This window comes from Typopeltis vanoorti, chromosome 23 (genome assembly GCF_054136105.1).
Source record: "Typopeltis vanoorti isolate ZY-2024b chromosome 23, IOZ_Tvanoo_1.0, whole genome shotgun sequence".
Lineage (NCBI taxonomy): Eukaryota > Metazoa > Arthropoda > Arachnida > Uropygi > Thelyphonidae > Typopeltis > Typopeltis vanoorti.
This window is the reverse complement of record NC_143571.1, coordinates 60246530-60268189: the sequence shown is the minus strand read 5'-3', so window position 1 is coordinate 60268189 and position 21660 is coordinate 60246530. Positions and strand designations below refer to the sequence as shown.

The window sequence follows — 21660 nt, the reverse complement described above, 5'->3', positions numbered from 1 at the left end:
GTATGGATAATACCTTTCCTTAAACTCATTCATAAGTATGTGTGGATAATATATGCTAGTATGTGTGGATAATATATGCTCTTTCTCAATGAATCTGACTCTCTGGATGTCTCTGATGATAATAAATATATGATAGTTACCAAGAAGAAATTCAAATGAATATGAGAACAAGCTGAAAATAAATGTCAGATTGCCAGTTAAACTTGCTACTTAACTTTTTTCCCCCCTTTGGTCATTCAAGAAGGAAATATTCAAGAGTAACTTAACTGGACTATTGAACTAAACAATCAACTTTGCACCTTAAAAAAAAAATCTTCAAATATTATCCCCAAATTCCCATGCTTAGGAGAATTTTGCAGTTTTCTCAACACCTCATAGCAGATAAAGTGGTTTGAGAATGCATGCAATGAACAAACAAAAATACATTTAATGATGAAGCAGTCTGCCATGAAGTGAATAACAGATTCACAAGTGATGTAATGGTATATTAAAAAAAAAAAAAAAAAAAAAAAAACAGTATTATAATGAAAATCATTAACAATTAAGTATGTATCAATAAAATGATACATAATAAAGTAATAATAAATCCTCATCCCAACATCCCCCCCCCCTCCTCGCAGTCTTTTCTTTTGAAAGGACAGTTAATGGCAGAACAATAATACCAACTTCTGTTCCTTACTGTTTTGCTAATGCCTTTTATTCCTCAGAGGGAGTAGGCAAGGCCATTTCAGCTGCATCTTTCTAAAGACTAAGGTGCAAGCAATCCTCACCCATAGCCAATTAGAGATAGCTGACCGAAACTATCAATGATATTAAATGGCATCTGGTAAGGAGAGTGTGGCAGATGCCTCCAGTCATCTTGTGGTCCCTAACCCTAATATTGTGATATATTATTGTTGAAATTTTGCGAGTTCTACAGTCCATTTTCTTGAGTTTATGAGATGAAAAACCCGAGTTACAAGGAGGAAAAAACCACTTGTCCATAGGAGATTGACTAACTTGAGAACTGGTATTAAGGAAAGGCTTCGAAAAAAGTTCCTCTAGGCAGCAACTAAAATAAAACTTAGAATGATCATTCTTTGGATGACCTAGCACAGTGTTTCTCAACCTGTGGTCAGAGGATCCCAGGTGGTCTGCAGACAGACTTGAATAAGTAAAAATTATTGCAATCAATTGGAGACTTAAAAAAATAAATAAATAGCATCAGAATGTTCGAAGGCAGAAGCAATAAAACTATATTGTTGTTCATTTCACCCCTCTTTTATTATTCATCATTCTGCCACCACAATAATTTGTAGTGGCAGAATGACGAATAATAACAGGGGTGAAGTGAACAGCAATATAGTTTTATTGCTTCCACCTTCCCTTGCTGTTTTGTCAGATTTGAAGTGAACGTGTGTTATCCACATTTCAACCAATTGCTTATTGTTTATTGATTTTTATTACTGAAAGTTTTCATCCTTCAACCAAGGCTCAGTATACCTTCAGAAGTACTAAATGATACTTGGACAAAGTGTGTCGTGAGTTAACTCAGTATTTATATATTTTTCGGAAACGTTTTTTAATAATGGAAAAGTGGCTTAGAACTAAGACTTTGAAAATAAGAGCAAATGAAACAGGTGATGCTAACCCTAATTGTGATACATGTTTTGTAACAGTGAGTAAATATGATGCTATTAAAGTAGAAGAAACAAGCAGTTCAAAGAAAAAGTACAGTAGGAAATATAACAGTTCATATTTGGAATTTGGGTTTATTTGGTGTGGAGATGGAAGTGAACAGAAACCTCAATGTGTTTTGTGTTATGAAGTGCTGTCGAATGAGTGCATGAAACCTGCGAAACTCCGAAATTTAGAAACTAAACATTGTGATGTGAAAAATAAGCAAACTGAAAAAAAAAATAAATAAATAAAAAAGCCAATTTCAATGACGCTTAGTGACATTAAATCATCTGAAAGATGTAGTTTCAGCTGTGGGTTCGATTAATAGCAAGGCACAGGAAGCATCTATCTCTTAAGTTTGCACATAGCGAAAACAAGGAAACCACCTTCTATCGGGGAAAATTTACTACTTCCAGCTATAAAAGATGTGGTAAAAACTATATTTGGCAACAAGTTACTAAAAGATGTTGATTTGACTCCTCCTCTTTCAATGACACTATAAGTTGCAGAATTAATGATATGACAGGTAACGTAAAATCTCAGTTAATCGAAAGAGTTAAGAAGAGCCCTTATTATGCGCTACAAATAGACGACACTACTGATGTTACAAATGTGCAGTAAATATGCTACGTAAGATATGCGCATGATAACAACATTCATGACGATATTCTGTTTTGTAGAACTTTGTTATCCCGAACAAACGGAGAAGAAATATTTCACACTCTCAATAATTACATAATACAACAAAGGGATCTAGATGTTCATTAATGGAAAAATGTATAGGCTTCTGTTCGGATGGAGCTTGTGCTCTTACAGGCCCAAGTTTAGGGCCGGTAAGGGTGCTTGTTGTATAGTTTGGGGGTTATTTCTATGGTCAAGGAAGTGGCTCCGGATATGAGTCAGGTATATTGTTTCATACATAGGAAAAGGTTGGCCTCCAAAGGAATGCCACCAGAATTTAAAACTGTGCTATACAACGCTGTAAAGCTAGTTAATTTTATTAAAGCTCGACCGTTAAATAACAGGTTATTTTCATTACTCTAAGATGAAATGGACAGTGAATATATACAACTTTTGCTTCATTCTGAAATTCGCTGGCTTTCCAGGGGCAAAGTACTAACAAGTTTATTTCAATTAAGGCATGAAGTTTTATTGTTTGTAAATGAACGTAATTCTAATTTTGCATCACTCCTTGTTGACAAAGCATGGTTATCAACACTATCGTATCTCTCAGCCATTTTTTTCAAAATTAAATGAACTAAATCTCTCCCTTGAGGGAAATTATTTAACTGTTCTTGATGCCTACGATAAAATAAAGGCATTCAAGGGAAAAAAAAATGGTGTTGTGCATTAGTTATGTAAAAGACAGATAATTTGCACCTTTTTCAACACTGGAATCCTTTTTAGTGGAAAATGATCTTTTTGTTGATTCTGAGTTTCTGGAAAGGGTTTGTGACCACCTCAAAACTCTGAAACAGAATTTTGAAACATTTTCTGAATAACGTTTATAAGAAATTTCTGTGGATTCGAGATCTATTTCAGGCTTGCAGTCACAAGAACGACCTTTTGTTATCGAAAAGAGAACAGTTAATTGAGCTTTCAAGTGACAGTGGGCTTAAAATGCAATTCCGTGATCTTGGTTTGGCTCAATTCTGGATCTTGCCTTCAGCAAGAAGTGAATTTCTCCGAATTATCTGAAGACGCACTGAAGATCATCATGCAGTTTTCTTCCTATCTTTGTAAGAAAGGATTTTGATCACTTCTTTAAATAAAAACAAAATACAGAAATCGTCTTTGTGTGTGTGCCGATCTTCGACTGAAGTTGACCAATAGTGAGCCAGATATCCAGCAACTCTGCAAAAGCTGAGAAGCTGAACCATCTCATTAAAAGTAAATAGTAACATAATTATATCATGTTATTTATTCGGACTACAGTTTCTGATTATTCTCATTACTGGTTTTGGAATTAATCCATTTCCAAAATCAGACAAAATTGGGGATGAAATGAAAGTTACGCAAAGTGACGTCATGGTGAGGCTCAGCTCTGCTGGTGAGTAGGATAGCTGCCTGCGTCCCGTTTAGCAAAGTTCCATATCTCATACGGCTGCATGTGGGAATGTGTGGCCGAGATCACCGAATCCATCGCATGCAGACAACACATCCATACAGTCATGTACTGTACAGAAGCACACATCAAAATATACTGAATACAAGCAGCACACAGGACGGATATAAATAAAGCTGCTACACGAGTAATGAATATGCCAGATTTACGATGACCACTGCTGTGCCTCTGGATAAAACAGGACGTTTTATCCAGATAAAATATATACCATGATGGCATATATCCAGATGGATATATACCATCATAACACAATTAGTACAAATCACATGTGTATGGTATATAAATCATACGGTCGCTGGCAGGAAAATGCACTGGCCACATGATTGGCACTTTGCGACTGACATTGTGGGTTGGACTATTTATACAGGGTGTCCCAAAATTCATGCAAGAAGTAATTTTGATAGAAAAAAAAGGTTTTTAATTAAAAATTGTAATTTCTTATTAATTCATAAAGTATACAGTATAGGAGTTATGCATGGAATAGCATATCGGGTAAATGGCTTCCACAGCTTTGCTGGCACATACGCACTCTTTTGTCGAAATTTTCCATGACCATTTTGCATAAATGTGGCTGAATTTCGTTGATACAGTGCTCAATTTCCTCCTTCAAGGCGCGAGTGGTCGTGGGCTTGTTGGCATAAACCTTAGAATTCAAAAAACCCCAAAGAAAAAAGTCCAACGGTGTTAAGTCACATGATCTGGGCGGCCAATTCTGATCACCAAAACGGGAAATTACACGAGCAGGAAATGACTCATGCAGTAATTGAATTGTTTCTCACGCTGTATGGCATGTGGCACCGTCTTGTTAAAACCACATGTCGTCCACATCCATATCTTGCAATTTAGGCACAAAAAACTGGATTATCATGTCGCGATAGCGAGCACCATTAACTGTTATTGCCTTACCAACCGCATTTTCGAAGAAGCATGGACCGATGATGCCGCCAGATCAAAATCTGCACCAAACAGTGACACATTGTGGATGCATTTGTTTCTCAACAATCACTTGTGGATTTTCTGAACCCTAAATGCGACAATTTTGTCGATTAACGAAGCCATCAAGATGAAAATGAGCCTCATCGCTGAAGATAATTTTGTTCGAAAAATAAGCATCCACTTGTTGTTCCATAATCCATTCAACGAACTCTCTTCGCTGTGTGTGGTCAGTAGGCTTCAGTTCTTGAGTCAATTGAACTTTGTAAGCATAAAGATGCAAATCTTTCGTAAGAATATGCTGTAGAGAGCTTCTCAAAATGCCCAATTCAAGACCACGGTGCCGAATTGATGTTCCTGGACTCTCAGCAACACTCTCACGAACTGCTTCGATGTTTTCTGTTGAACGACTTGTTGAAGGATGGCCAGAGTGTATAAGATCACTAATTGATCCAGTTTCCTTGAATTTTTTAATTAATCTTTTCACAGTTGATGAAGTTAAATCACTATTCCGACCATATTTTGTACGAAAATTGTGAACTGTAGCTGCCAAACCTTCATTATTTTTAAAATATTGCTCAACAATGAAAATGCGTTGTACTTTCGTGTAGCGCTCCATTTTTAATAACTCTGAACTGTCAGCTGTCATGCTGTCTTTTTTTTCTCGTTGGCAACACTTTACCGCACAAATGGCGCTAAATTTAAATCTTGCGTGAATTTTGGGACACCCTTTAGATATCGGGAAGGACCTCACATAACAGGATGTCTTAACTTTATTTGCTGGTCATGGAAAACTCGTCAGGGAAATAAGGCAATTCATATTGGCCAGAAGTGTGAGTGGATGGATGGGGGGGGGGGGGGGGGGGGGGTTAATGGCTTTGGGATGTTCTGAGTGAAATTTTTGGGTATATGCATTGGATGGTTTGGACAGGACAAAAGATGTCAAGTTCATATTCAGTATTATGATGAATGGAGTAAGATAAGAACAACATTTTTCACTCATCTCAACACACTTAGCGAATGGAACAGTTTGCATGTCACAGATCAAATCAGAGAGTGCGTGAAGATAAAAGTTGTTGCGGGGCTTCATGAATGTGGGCAGATGAATGGGGATAGTATATAAAATATAAAAGTTGAAGTGGGTGGATGAATGGGGATTAAAAATAAACGTTGTTGTGGGCAGATGAATGAAGGTATCATGGGGATGTCAGCACAATGGCACTGACATACCCATTCATTTGCTCACAGCAAAATCGGAAACTGATACCTTTATTTGTTTAATGAAAATTAAAACTTTGTTCAGTGATAATACACTTTTAATAATTTATTTCCAACTTAATTATGTTTCCATATGTATTCAAAACATGCTTTTAGATTTATTATGTTATAAAAGACACAGTTTTTCCAAAATGTTGGTAATTCCAACATACATTTAAAAAATAAAATTATATAACTTAGTGGTCCGTAGAATTGTTTTAGGCATCTCACTGGTCCTTGGGCTTAGAAAGGTTGAGAAATGCTGGCCTAGCACAATGGATGCAAATGTCATTTCCACAAGGTTACATAGGCCTGTGTTCCTTACTTTAACTTATATTACTGTCTTAAAAGGTGCAATTTCTATGGTTAATTTTTCTGAATTGTGCCACATGAACAAACAACACAAATACACTTCCATTTCTGGATACACTTGTCACATGTCTTCCTTCTGGCAGTCTTTCCTTCACTGTTTACCAGAAACCAACACATACTGGGCCAATATACACACATAATCTCCTACCACCACCCAACACAAAAACTTGGTGTCATTAATACTCTAAAAACAGAGCTTTGAAGATTTGCTCCAATGAACAAGTGCTTAAAGAAGAATTTAAAGTTATCAACAATACTTTCCTAAAAAAAAAAAATTACAGCCAAAATACTGTCAATAAAATTCTCTAAAAGACCTCACTAAAAAACAAAGATAAACTAGACTACAATAAAACTAACCATTCCATACATTAAAGGGACATCAGATAAAATAAAATAAACGAATACTACAGAAATACAACCTTAAAGCCACCTTTAAAACTCCTGCAAAGTTAAAAAGCTTACTCAACTCATCCAAAGACCCACTCCCTCTGCTGGCCCACCCTGGAGTATACCGTATTTATTGCACCTGTAATCTACCATATATATAGGGGAAACAGGACACACAATTCCTATCAGACAAAAATGACACATTAAATATAATAACTATGGTGAAGTTGGCCTTTCTGATCATGCCCTGAACACTTTACATAGAATGGACTAGAAAAGCACCAGTTGTTTACATCACACCAGAACATGGCATGAATATAAATTCAAGGAAGCCTGTGAGATTCTTATCAACCACCCTAATCTTAACCATAACAATGGTCTAAAAATCCCAAGCATATGGAAAGCACATATTCTACCCACAGAACTTTTCTCCCTAAGAGTTAACTATAAACAGGACTGTAGATAATCCAGAATCTTAAATCTAATATATCAATTGTCATGTTAAATTAGGACATTATTGTTACTGTAAGAAAACTATCTATATGGAAGAATGTTTCTCTGATGTTATCTTAAATAGAATATAGCTTTGATGTAGTTTCTAATTAATTGCTTAATTTTTATTTTATTTTTATTTTTTTTTATATATTATATTATATTTTCACTAGAAATCATGTCAGTAGAATAACCGTTGATAAAATCATTGTCTCTTCAGCATACTGTGTGAAATGTAACTCAGCTTGTCTTTGTATATACTCCAGATGATGACCTTAATATGAAGATCGAAATGTTGGGAAATTAAAATAGTTATTTATAACATGGTTGTAAAGTCCATAATTTCTAAAATGAATCACTGGGTAGATGAGCTGTGCAGAAACAATGTTGACAGTGCATAGGAATTCATAAGGCAGTATCTGATACAAGCAATAAATATCTGCACACCAAGAGATAAATAAGCAAGTTAGTAGAGGAGTAGGAGTGAAATGGATGAATAGTGAAATCAAGAAAGCTGTTGAAAAATAAAATATTATGGAGAATGGTACAAGATAGCTGGTGACAAACAACTCTATGAGGAGGATAAAGTGCAGGCTAGGAAGGTGATAAGCATGGTAAAGAAAGAAAAGGTAGAGTACAAGAGAGAAGAATGGCTGGTCAAGCCAAAGTTAGTACAAGAGAATTCTTCTGCTGTATGACAAGAGGAAGAATAATTATGGCAGGTTGACATGGGTGGATAATCATGGAAGCAGAGTGACCATTGCAAAGGATACAGTGGAATTATTGAATGAGCACTTAATCAGTATATATCACACTGGTGTAAATGATGTGTGCAATATTTAAAAGGGAGACAAGTATTAGGAGAATTGGAATTATAATGGTCTTTTTTCTGGTGGTCTAACATAATGGAAACATTATCACAAACAATCAAGGGTAAGCATCAAGAAATGATAAATGGCGGTCATTAACAAAGACGTACTGTCAGGAGTAGGAGAGAAGTGTAAGCTTGGGTTCATGGACAATTCGTTGCGTGAAAAATTCATTGCAGGAAAAATCATCTCAGAAAAAATTTGCTGAAAACATTACTTGCCAGAAAACTGAAGTCAGTTTGGTTTAATGCATGTTATGTAAAGGTGTGTGATATTTGATAATAAATTGTATCTGAGAGATGCAGTGAACTCTGATGTCAGTATAGTATTGGTTTAGTTTTTTTTTTTATTTGTTTCTTTTTTTTCAATAATTTCTAGATTGTATCTGAAAATAAATAAACCATCATGTATTATATTTGTAGTGTTTTTTTTTTTTTTTTTAAGTTTTATCGCATTTCAGCATAATACTAGTAATGAATGCATCTCCCGGATACATGCGACCTAGGCTATAATTTTTTTGATTGAGACTTCCGCAGGGTTAAAGAAGGTACCAATGTACTTATCCATAGTTGAAATACTGCACTTACTTGAATATGACTTGCCCTCGTGTATAACTCACACCACATGTGATTTTACTTTTCGAAAAAAGAAATTAAAAAGTTTCCCATATACCTCGCACATGAAAAAAAGCTTAAACAAGTGCACGTTGGGGCGATAGTAATTGCTCTAATGGTAATCAACACGCCCTCCCCAATAGCCATTATATTGCAGAGGCAGGAAAAACAATTACTTATATTATGTCAGTGAATAAGGTATGAGCAGTCTGTGTAATATACAGGGTGTTTCAAAAAGAATGACCCGATTTCAAATAATTATATTTAATAATGAAAATGTGTTACTTACAAAATAAATGACCAAGTATGAAGTAAGGCCTAAAGTTTCACTCACTACAATTACAAATGGTATACAAGTCGCATTCATTTGTGGTTCACGGTTGCAGAGACATACAATTTTCAAATCGGAACATTCTTTTTGAAACACCCTGTATTTCTCAACAAATAGTGTAATTAGAGACAACTTGGATAAAAATGACACTAATGAATGAATCACATGTCCCCTCATACAGAAACTATATAAACTGTATAGACTCAAGCAAAACCATATGGAAAACACAGTATCTAACTAAAAACTATTGTTATTAATTAGATGTGTGTGTGAGTTTGCAAAGCAGCAATGAAATTCAACCGAACATAATAAAATCCATCAACGTGTTACAACTAAGAAATATATATATATATATATATAGTGAATGTTGTTACGGTAGTTTCACATATGGAATTCGTTTGAAGAGAGTTAGCATTTCAACTCAACTGGCAGCTTGCTTTTATCTTTCGATCGCACGATCTTTTGTTAATACTGCACCAATCATATGCACTTCTTAATAACCTCTCATTACCGTCTGTTTTGCGTTAGGCTTAATTACGGTAAAGGGAGAAAAGTCACAAAACAGAAAAATGTTCTGGGTCCGGTGCATAAAAAAATTCCAGGGCTGGGACCCGGAGAGCCCCGGCTGAATTTAACTGCTGGTTCCCAGAGTATAAAAGCTGCTGTTTCACTACTATGTTGGAGCTGCTACTGTGAATATATTCCTGCTTAGATATTTGAAAGTGAAGTTCTGCACTGGAAATTTCAAATTAAACAGTTTTACGTCACGTGTTCTCAGAAGTCCGATCACAGATATTTTTTCTTTTAGTAAGTGTTTAAAAGTTCGAGGTTTAAGAACAAATTTATAAATTAATTACAATTATTGCATGAAGCCTCTAGAATTTATTTTAAGTGAGAAGATGAAGCATAAATTGAGTGATAATGGTCATTTATTTATAAGACAAAGAAAATGAAGAAAAGATTTTTTGGAAATGTGATCAGTTTCAAAAGATGCATTGCCATGCACATAATTCATGCAGCTGATGACAACATTATCAAACGAATCAACCAACATAATCATGCTGGTAACATGGCATGGGTTGAAGCAGCCAAGCTACTTAATGAGATTAAAGATTGAGCCCGTACAACTAGCGATGGGACACATCAAATTATCATGGAAGCATACACAAAAATATCTCCTGCCATCATTAGCCAAATGCTGAGCAATGCCTCTGTAAAAAAGTCTATTTGAAGAACCCAAAATCAAGCAGGACAAGTACCAAATCCAAATTCGTTAAGTAATTTAATTATTCCCCCTATATATAAAATCACCTATGGAAATGAAGAGTTCTTTTTGCATGACAGCAACGATGGCCGCAACAGATTGCTGATATTTTCTACTAAACGAAATCTACAGTTATTGTCGCAATCGACAACGTGGTATGCAGATGGCACTTTTAAAACTACTCCACCTCTTTTTGAGCAGCTGTACACAATTCATGGCATTATAAACAATAATCTGATTCCTGCTGTTTATGCATTGATGCCCCGAAGAAATTAAGATACATACTGTAGAGCTATAAACACGACAAATATGGTTCCAATCAATGCGTTCCATGAAGCATTTCCAAATAGTCAGCAAAAAGGTTGCTTTTTTCACTTTTCCCAGTGTATATTTCGCAACATTCAAGCAAATGGTCTTCATCAACGATACAAAACTGATTCCGAATTTGCAATAAAAATGCACATGATATCGGCAATTGCTTTTGTGCCATCTACAAATGTACGTGCTTTTAAAGCATTATGTGAAAATAATGACTATCCTGCTGAAGCTCAGTCTGTTCAGCACTACATAAAACACACCTGGATTGGCAAACCTGATCGTTGAACCCTTCGTCGTCCACCTCATTTTACCCATACCTTATGGAATTGTTACCATGCTGCTCTGGAAGGTTTACCAAAGACAAAAAGACTCAGCAAAATGTGGCATCGTGCGTTCAGCGAACTAATTGGTCTTCTCATCCGACAATATGGAAGTTTCTAAAAACTATGAAGGATTAGCAACATTTTGATGAGGGGGAAAATAGAGCAATATTTCTTACCAGTAGGAGGCACCCAACCTCCTACTGGTAAGAAATGCTATCGAGATACTGCAAAAAAGACTTCAGCTCATCGTTAATGATTATGAAAATCATGAAACTGTTGATTACTTAAAAGGAGTTGCCCATCATTTTTTATTTTGAAATCTTTGTGGCTGTGCATTCACCTTTTTCGTTTTATATTTTTTTTTCCCATACTGCTCAATTTTGAATAATATGAAATAAAAAGTTCCTTTTCATGATCATCAAAACAGTCCTTTTCAGGCCTACAAATATTGATAGAGAGATACCTGATTGTACTGATTCCATAATAAAGTTTTAAGTTGTTTTAATAATGACAGAATAATAATTGTGCCTTCGAAGTGGCTAATAGTACAATTTTGAAGGAATAAAATAAGAACAGAACATCATGACATTCATGACTTCTAAGTGCACAACACTTGTTTTAACGTGTTTTAGCAGATAAACAGTTCAAATCATTTTAATTTTCACTAATAGACTTCATGTATAACATCGTTTACGATGTTCTTTTACCCCCTAAAAATAAGTCTCGATTATTACAACTGCTGATTGTTGTCAGAAATCTGACAACAATCAGCAGTTAGTTGGATATAACTATTCTCCCTAAATATTCTTAAATATGGTGCTCTTTCTCCCTCACCATCCTATCCAAGTTCTGTAACAATTAATATTCCATCTACAGAGCCTGTAGTAAGAAAGAATATGAATAACTTTATACGTAAATTTAAAAAAATTTTTTTTCACATATATCCGCGATTAATTTTCCCCACGATTAAATTTCCAGCGATGAACTGTCCAGACACAGTAAGCCTGATATCTAGATAAGAAAGTAGAGAGATGAGCAATGACTGTAAATATAATGGTTAAAATATACTGGAAGAAAGGGATGAAGTTTATAGACAAAGGTGTGAGGGAGGAAGGATCATATAAGAGTAGTTGCTGTTAGGTGAGATGATGTACTGAGTTACAGAAATCAGGTATTTGTAAATTAGCATACTTTTTATAACACAATAGGTAAAAAATAAATTACTTTTTAATTCAATATTATTATGCCTAAAATAACTAAAGTTAAATGAGGTATTTTCAACAATGATAACAAAGATAATGCAAAATTGAATAAGAACATGAAATTTCAAGCCATAATTAAATATTTTGTCTGTGCCCTTTCAATGCAATCAAAGGTGGCCTTTTTTGTTGTTGATATAAATGAAAGATGTAAATCTCTCAGATATCTCAGTTTAAAATAACAACAACAAAAAAATACTCACCTTTCATTGAATCCAGAGGGTAGTCGAAATATTTGAATACTTGCTTGAAAGTTCACATTATTGTTCAGTTTTGCTTTTTTACCTTTATAATTACCACTGAGAATACTTCAGTGCTTTAGGAGAAACATTTGATTAAAATAAAAATCTCTTGGGATAAATCACAAAAATTCTTGTGGTAATATGTATAACCAACATATAAGTTTAAATAAGTGAATTTGTAAATTGCATTCTCAGAAGCTATGAACAAAAAGAATGTGGAACTTATGGAAATAACTATATAAATAAGAGCGACCCCAAAAACACTAAGCTAAGCTACGTTTTATAGGAAAGGAGGATTAGATTGTACAACTAAGGCCAATGATAGATTATATAAATTAGTGGTTATGTAGCATATAAATAAGGAATTTTAAAGTTATGCTTATTTATGAATAAAAGAGAAGAGTCTGTGTTTGGCATTTCTAGATAACATCTACCCTCATTAAACAATTACCCATTTCTATACCTAATCTATTGTTAGATATTAGTTAGCCATCTACTAAGACTGGTACAATCTACAAACTCCTAGTTTCCTAACTCAATACACTCATGTAACTAATAACATATGCAGTTCGTAGTGGAATATACCAATAGGAACAACATGCAGGAGACAGTATTTTTGACATCTGCGACAAATTTATTATTATTATGATTCATGCCTCCACGGAGTCAAAAGACTCAACGTGGGACGTCCTTCCTAGAAACACAAAGTCTATCATACCACTCCTTGAACTCACTGACCGTTTGTGCTCTCACCACTCTATCAGGCAATGCATTCCACGGTTCACCCACCCTCCATGCAAAGAAACCACTCATCACCCACTTGTGCACAGCTTCTTTTTGCAACTTCCAGGGTTGGCTCCTTGTCCTCATTCCTTCCTGTTTCACGAAGCAAAAGAACTCCACAGTGTCAACCCAGTAACTACCTATCAACAGTCTAAAAGTGTCAATCATATCACTCTCCTATCTACCAAACTCTCCAGTCCACATTCCCTCAGCTGATCCTCATAACACATTGTATAGTCCTGAAACCATCTTTGTAATCTGCCTCTGTATCCTTTCCACAGTTAATTTATCCCCATCAAATTCTGAGGACCAAATATGAGAACAATAGTCCAAGTGTGGTCTGATCAGGGCTTTATACAATGGAATGACAACTCTTATCTCCAGGTCAGAATCCTTCTTAGTACTGGGTTAACCTCACCACCTTTGCAATATGTTCCATGAATTTCAGGTTTCTATCAATCATCACCCCATCTCTTGTCTACTTCCACCATTACAGCTCCAACAAAGTATGCTGCCTCTCATCGATGTAACCCAAACTTCAAGACTTTACATTTTGCTGTATTAAATTGAATCCCCCATTCATTTGCCCATCTATCCAGTTTATTCAAATCCTCTTGCAAAGCTGCCACATCTGTGTTATATCTTGGGCTCGTCGTTCCATTTGTTATATCTTGTTCTTATATCTTTTGTTCCTATATTTCTAACATTATTTTACTTACTTTTAATTTTGCTTATTTTTAATACTTGTATTCATACATATATAATTATCTTCTTTTCTGACTTCCCCTTATTAGTAATTTCTTAAACTATCAGTGAGTCATGTCTTGACTTTCAATCAAGGCCGATAAGCAATTAAACAAGATGTGCACATGAGCTATGAAGACAAAGGAAATGTCGTTAATTGGCGATATAATTAATCGCCAATTCCTTTGTTTCATTTCAGGTACTGGTTCCTTCTTAATTTTAGAAAAAATTTATATTTATACTACACCACCCTAAAATGTACTTGATGAATATTTATTTATGGAACCAAACACAGTCTCATAATTCTTAAACAATCTCACTGTTAGGACTTATCTCACAGTCATAGCCCCTTAATTTATGTTTGTCAATCTTATTTCCCACTTAGGTTCGAACTTTTAATGAACGGTTCAGTAAAATGGAAATCAGGCAAGTCTTAATTTTCATTTCAAACTGAAAATTAAGACTTGTACAATCAAAAGAAATTAACATTTCTTTCGAAATGTTAATTTCTTTTGAAATGAATTAAAATCATAAGATTTTAATTAACATTTCTTTTGAAATGTTAATTAAAATCATAAGTAGAACTACTCATTTCAAAAGAAATGAGTAGTTCTACTTATGATTGCAAAGTCTCCTTAACATATAAAATCAATTTTTCAAATCATTCATTCTTACAAAATTTAACTCTCGTCTATGTAAGACACCATAAAAGACTATACTTTCTATAATTCACATACATTCAAAATTATCTTCACTCTATTATTTCAATTAACACAATTTTCTTCACACTATTATTTCAATTCACATTCCTAAAATTCCTCAGCATAACTCCTAAAGTTCTTTCAATGAGGGCTCAGTCCTGAGTTGAAGTCTTACATATATCTAAATCAATGTTCCCTTCACAATTTTTACATTAACAAATAAGAATCTACTTTACCAGTAGTTGGGGATGCATGCATATCTCTACGGCACTTTCAAATTCCTGATTAACCTCCTAGATTGATTTACCTTGGCTTTTCTACACATCAGCTGGATTCGGACATGACACATCACTGACAGGGGAAACAATTCTGGCTTCCCACTCGCTCATCAATCAGCTGGGCATGGTTCTATGATCTTCGGCGTGATCTGGAACCCTACCGTGTCAGGTCATTCCAAAGCCCAAAACTGCTGCTAGCCGCAATGACCACCTGATGGACTTCTCCGTTGATGACTCCAGTACAGGGAACAAGAAAAAAAGCCATGAGCTGGCGCCACAGCGTCTTTTAAAATGTGCACCCTATGTTTCTTGCCTACGTCATCCTGATTTCTCCCGGCGCATCACTCCTATGAATACCTAGCGCCAATCTCACCCCTAGCGTTCTATTCGGAGGTCATCCGCATGCGCGTTCTATTTGGTGCACGTGCATGACTTCAGGCCATTGCTGTATAATCGGATTGCCTTCAACATTGTAATAGCACTTACATAGATTACACATAGTTTAAATTTTACAGAACACTTATTTAATTTCAATATGATGCATTAGATAAAACTTTCTTAAATATTAACGGAACTGATAATTTACAAGTGATTATTTTTTTCTTGATATATTGATAAATCATGTTAAATCTGAATGAAGGTAAAGGTTTTTTGATCTTTCTTTTCATTCAGAGTTTAACATCTGCACTATGACAAATAACCTTTCCTAGCTTCACATCATCCATAAACAACTGAATATCCCCACAATTCATTGATATAAGGGTTAAACAATACAGGTCCCAGTACTCAGCCCTGTGGGACCCCACCTGTAATCTTCTGCCTCCTTGATACTGACCCACCACACACAACTCTCTTATACCTGTGAGATAGCCAATCCTGAATCCAGATGACTAACCTAACATCTAAACCCATGTGCTGCAACTTAAATATCAGCTTATCATGTAGCACCCCTGTCAAATGACTTTGCAAAATCCAAAAAAATGGCAGACTATGTCTTTCCCTCATCAACCTCTCTTGTCACATTATTATAAAAGGCAATCATATTACTAAAGCAAGAGCACCCCTTAACAAATCCATGTTGACTTTCACAGATAACATTACCCTTATCTGCCCAATGCTGTATATGGTCCCTCACTTTCTCCAAGATCTTAACTACTGACGAAACACAAACTGGCCTATAATTTGACACATCCAGTCTGCTACCACCCATATGCAATGGCACTATCTTACCTTCCTTCCATTCCTTGGGTACCTTTCCCTTAGCAAGACTTTCATTGAAAAGCCAGGTCAACAGAGCTGTCAGTTCTTTAGTACATTCTCTCAAAACCTGACAAAATTCCATCCAGTTCCACAGGTTTATTGACATTCAGAGTGCCCAGTATTTGAAACACACTCTCCTCTTGCACCTCTAAACCCTGATCCTGCCCTATCCCTCTAGTATTAAAACCTACTTTTCCAGGATGAAATGCTCCAATAAAGTGTTCATTGATAAAGTGTTCATAATCCAGTATGTCCTCTGCATCGATCAATCACTCTATTCCCATTTTTATCCCACAATGTCATTCTTCCACAATCATTTCTCCTCATACTGGCCACGTAACTAAAAAAATTCCCTAGGATTTTCTTTGGATCTTAGGACCAATCTCTTCTCATATTCCAGTTTTGCCTTCCTTACCATATTAGTCACTCTCCTGGACGAGTCTTATATTCTTCATGCATCTGCTCTCCACCCATCTCCTTATATCTTTTCCATAACCTCTTTTTCACTTGCAGTTCCTGTTTGTTATTGTTTGTCATCCACTTTACACCAAATTGTGTCTTCTTCTTTGCTCATGGAATACAACTTATTATTGCTGCTAATAAATATTCCTTTACAATTTCCCCAAGCACTAATGATATCTCACCCTTCCAATTCCTCCCACCATGGTATCTAAGACTATTATAATCACCCACCTTATAATTCCATATATATTTCCTTCTCTTTGATACTCCTGCATGTCTATTCATCTTCCAAGTCAAAACCACATGGTCACTGTCTCTCTCTCTCCAAATGGGGGAAGAGATGCAATCTTAGTTATAATCAGCTCTTCTGATGCTATGACCAAATCCAAAAGTTGCCTAAGACATTTGTCCCTCAAGAATTCTAGAAATTCCATTGCTTTATTACTACATGCATTTTCCTCTTCTCAATTTATACTGCCATAGTTAAAATCTTCCATAACAATCATTCTTCTTGCATTTGCCAAGCTCAAATGCCTAAACATCTCCTGCTCCTCACTCTCCTTGGCTTGTAGCAACACTCTACTAAATATCCTGTGTTGTCCACCTGTGCTTCTGTTAAGTCTGACAAGCATGTCAGATTAGGCAAAATTGTGTTTTGCCTAATTTCGCTTTTATAAGTGGTCCAATTGAAATAACTCAACAAATTTTAATAGAAATGCTTAAATTATACACTTTATTAAATTTCAACTAGCCAGTGTAGAATTTTTATGCAACTCTCACCTAGAAGAAATCTTTAAGCCTAGCTCAAATAAGCATTGTGAGTACTAAACATATGGAAATCCTACTGCAAAGACCAAATATAGAATGGCTTTTTCAGGTCATTTCTTTTCTCCAATAAGTATAGTTGTAGTCTGTATGATGAAGGTTCTCTGGGTGATGAAAGTCCTCTAATACCTAAAAACATTTACAAACATCTATTAGCAGAGGAGCCAATAAGACTCATTGTGGCGGGTCCATCTTAGACAACACGAAGTCTATCATACCGCTCCTTAAACCTATTCACTGTCTGCACATTCACCACTATCAGACAATGAATTCCTAGGTCCAACCACCCTCCTACTCTCCACTTCCTTTCACAACTTCCAGGGATGGCCTCTAGTCATTCTTCCTCCTCCTGTTCTACTATATGAAAAGTCCCCTATGTTGATCCTATAAATACTTACCAGGAGTTTAAATATCTCCATCATGTCAACCCTTTTATCCACCAAACTGTAGTTTGCATGTTCTCAGAGTCCTGATATAGTTTTTGATAATCTGCCTAAGTAACTCTAAGGTTAATTTATCCTCTTCAAATCCTGATGACTAGATCTGGTGGGCACGGTAGTTCACATATGACCTCATCAGGGCTTTGTACAAAGAAATGACCACTCTTATCTCTACTGGTCAAAGACCATCTTACTATTGCAGCAATTCTCTGGGTTGTCTTCACCACCTTCATAATATGAGTCCTAAACTTCAAATTTTTATCGAGAATCATCCCAAGAACCCTTGCCTCATCCATTTTCTCTAGTATAGCTTCATCAATAGAGCATGCAGCCTCCCATCTATGGATCCCAAATTTCAAGACTTTACATTTAATTTTATTACACTGACATCCCTATTCATTTGCTCATCTTTCCACTAAAGACCAACCACTTCCCCTAGACCTACCTGGTGTATACCAGGTCTCTTGCAGCTGTAAACTGTCATACTTTGGCCAAACAGGCAGAACAGCGATTATCAGAATTTCGGAACACAAGGACTACATCCAGTTTCACAAGTACAGCCACTCGGGTCTTGCAGACCATGCTCTGGATATACGCCACAGAATACGGTGGAAGAAAGCTACAATAATACACCGTAGCAAGTTTGAATTCGAAAGACTATTCATGAAATCAGCCTCAGCCCTAAGAAACTCTCCAAACCTCAACAAATTTGGTTGCATGAGACTGCCTCAAATTTGGGAGGCTTACATCTGCAGACCACCAGCCCAAGAACACCTACATAGCCCGCTAGGGGGGGGGGGGGGGCACCATCAGGACTTTTAGGAGAACAATAGCTTCCACACTTCATTCTCAGTTACTGTATTGTAGTGCCTACGTGCACGTGCCTTTTTTGTAAGTTCCTTTTGAAGATGGCAACGTGACGTTATTGAAATATCGGAAATATTTATTAAAGTGTAATTTAATTTATATTCTTATGTAAGTTGTCAATTCATTAAGTGATTTATAAGCTTTATTTATAAGATTTATAAACCAACGTATAAGCTTGTCTACAAGAATTATCATCCATAATATCACTCAAACTGTATACACAAAGAGTAATTAAGTTACACATTAATTGTTCATTTGTGTATATATTAAGTTTTACATATCTTAACTATTAGCAGGTCTATTAAAGAAGCTTTATTAATATTTACCTGATGTGCGATAGATTACACAGTCATAAGCATTTGAGCTTGGAATCTAAAACACAAAATAATACAAATAATATTAGGAAAATATAATTAAAACAAAAAACAGATTCATAACATAGTAATACGTATCACCCAGCTAATATCACCAACCATAAAAGACAAATAGTAAAGACTAGAGATGACACTGCAGTTAAATTTCCTATGAAGATAAACAAGGAAAAAACAAAATATAGCAAAAACACTGCATTCCTTGAAACATCATGAAGCTGCAAATTTCACATTCATTCATTCAGAGTATTAACATTAAAAACAATTCTTTAATACCATCCTGGTTGGCCGAATGATTAGCATATATGTTTTCCAATCAACAGGCTGGGAGTTCAAATCCCAATGTGGGAATGGGTGTTTGTTAGTGTCTTTAGGTGGGAGATGAATTTCATCACCCAGTGTGAGACCACCTCCCCACTTATTGCAGGCCTGAAGTGACTTGAAAGAATTACATCTGGTCTCTAGAGTAGGGTTTGTAAACTATGTAATATATATATATATTTTTTTTTACATAGTTTAGAAACCCTACTCTAGAGTCCAAATGTAAGGGGATGTGCTTTGCATTATGGGATACCAAGGCAAGTGATATGAAGTCATTAGCCTCTATATAGAAGTAGAGTAGCTCAGCAAGATGTGAATATATTTCAAGCACAAAACTTTGTTTTGCTTACTTGGGAAAAGGATTAAAAACCAAGTATAAAATTTCTTGGTATCTTTAACATATATATATATATATATATATATATAGGCTTACCATACGTCCCGGTTTGAAGGTATGGTCCCAGCATCCTGGCCAGTTTGTCATTTTGTCCCAGTTATTTGGTAAAAATTTAAAGGTGCAGAATATACATGTAGTACAAAAAGTGCAGCTCAGAAAATGGCGATTAAGCAACACAAATACCCCACTTTGACTCTGGCCTGTATGCTGCGTCGCAAGTCATTGTTGAGCATGCATAATCTTAGATGAGTTTAGATTGCAAGTCGGTGTTTCTTTTTGGCGTGTTGTTTGTGATTTTTTTTTACTTCATTAAATTAATTTAATGCCAAAAAGAAACTGTGTGTTTATGGATGAATTAAAAAAGGATTATCCGTTTTTGAAAAAAGTTTGTGGTCATATTGATAAAGTGAAATGTGAACAGTGCTCTTCAGAATTTTCAGTGGCTCATGGTGGGCATTGGAACATAAAAAATCACTTGACATGTGCAAAACATAAGGCTAGTCTAGCAGCGGCAGTAACTTCCTCAAAGATATTGTCATATTTTAAAGGTGCCGATCCAAGTGACAAAGAATTTTTAATAGCTGCTAAAGAAGCAACTTTTGTATTTCATGTTGCTATTCACAATCTCAGCTTTAAGTCTGATAATTGTTCATCTAAATTGATATCAAAGCCTTTTGAAACAAAGTTTTGACTGGGTAGAACAAAATGTGAAGCTGTCATTGTTAATGTGATTGAGCCACTGTTGTTTCAGCAACTTTGTGAAGATTTAAACAAAATAAATTTTGTGACGATATCAATTGATTTTTCCAACAGGAAAGAAATTAAAACTGTGCCATGTGTTGTGCGGTATTTTGCACCAGATTGTGGAGTAAAAGTTAAACTTTTAGACTTTCAATCAGTTCCCGGTGAAACTGCAGAAATACTGACAAACCATTTAATGTCAGTTATAAAAACTCATAATATAATAAAAAAATTATTGGATTTTGTGGAGATAACTGCAATACCAATTTTGGGGGTGTAAAACGGAGAGGAGAAAACAATATTTACAGTCAATTGAAAAAGGAACTAGGAAGAAATATTGTGGGCATCGGTTGCAGTGCTCGCATCATTCACAACTGTCTTCAAATGAGTCATTGTCAAGGTCTTGGAGAAAGTAGTCAAGGGAAAAATACAGGAATGGATTGATGAAAATGAGATACTGTATGAGGGCCAGCATGGCTTTGTGAAGGGTAGATCATGCCCCAGTAACTTGATCAAGTTTTATAACACAGTGACGGCTGAACTGGATAAGGGTAATAGGTTTACAGTGATACTTCTGAACCTGGCTAAGGCTTTGACAGGATACCACATGGAATTCTAATCTGTAAACTGCAACATAGGGGAATGGATAAAGGGTTGGTGAGATGGATGGATGGGTGGTTGATGGAGAGATATTCGACAGTAGTTTATTCAGGAGTAGAGTCCAAAAGATGGCCTGTGACTAGTGGTGTGCTGCAGGGTTCTGTTCTTGAACCACTGCTGTTTAATTTGTTCATTAACGATATAGGGAAGAATCTATGAGGAACGGTTCATTTGTTCGCTGATGATGCAAAGTTGGGTAGGGCAATAGTGAATGCAGACGATGTCAAAATCTTGCAGGATGATTTGGATAGATTGGAGGTCTGGGCTAAGGAGAATGGATGTCAATTTAATGTGACAAAATGTAAGGTTATGCATTTTGGGGTGAAAAGATTAGCAGCAGTATATTACATTGGTGGAACTGTACT

The 21660-nt window shown here is 35.6% G+C and overlaps 1 protein-coding gene across 3 annotated transcripts in view; it reads right to left on the bottom strand.

Annotated features, from left to right (window-relative positions):
• Nucleotides 1–21660, bottom strand: part of LOC150093895 (uncharacterized) — a 159995-nt gene that overhangs the window by 126129 nt on the left and 12206 nt on the right. For all 3 annotated transcript variants that reach the window (XM_090413015.1, XM_090413013.1, XM_090413014.1), the window contains one exon: nucleotides 19132–19177. Coding sequence is in view for 2 of the 3 variants with exons in the window: in XM_090413013.1 (XP_090269139.1) it covers nucleotides 19132–19177 (46 nt within the window). In the remaining variant the exon portion in view is untranslated. The remainder of the gene's footprint in view (nucleotides 1–19131; nucleotides 19178–21660) is intronic.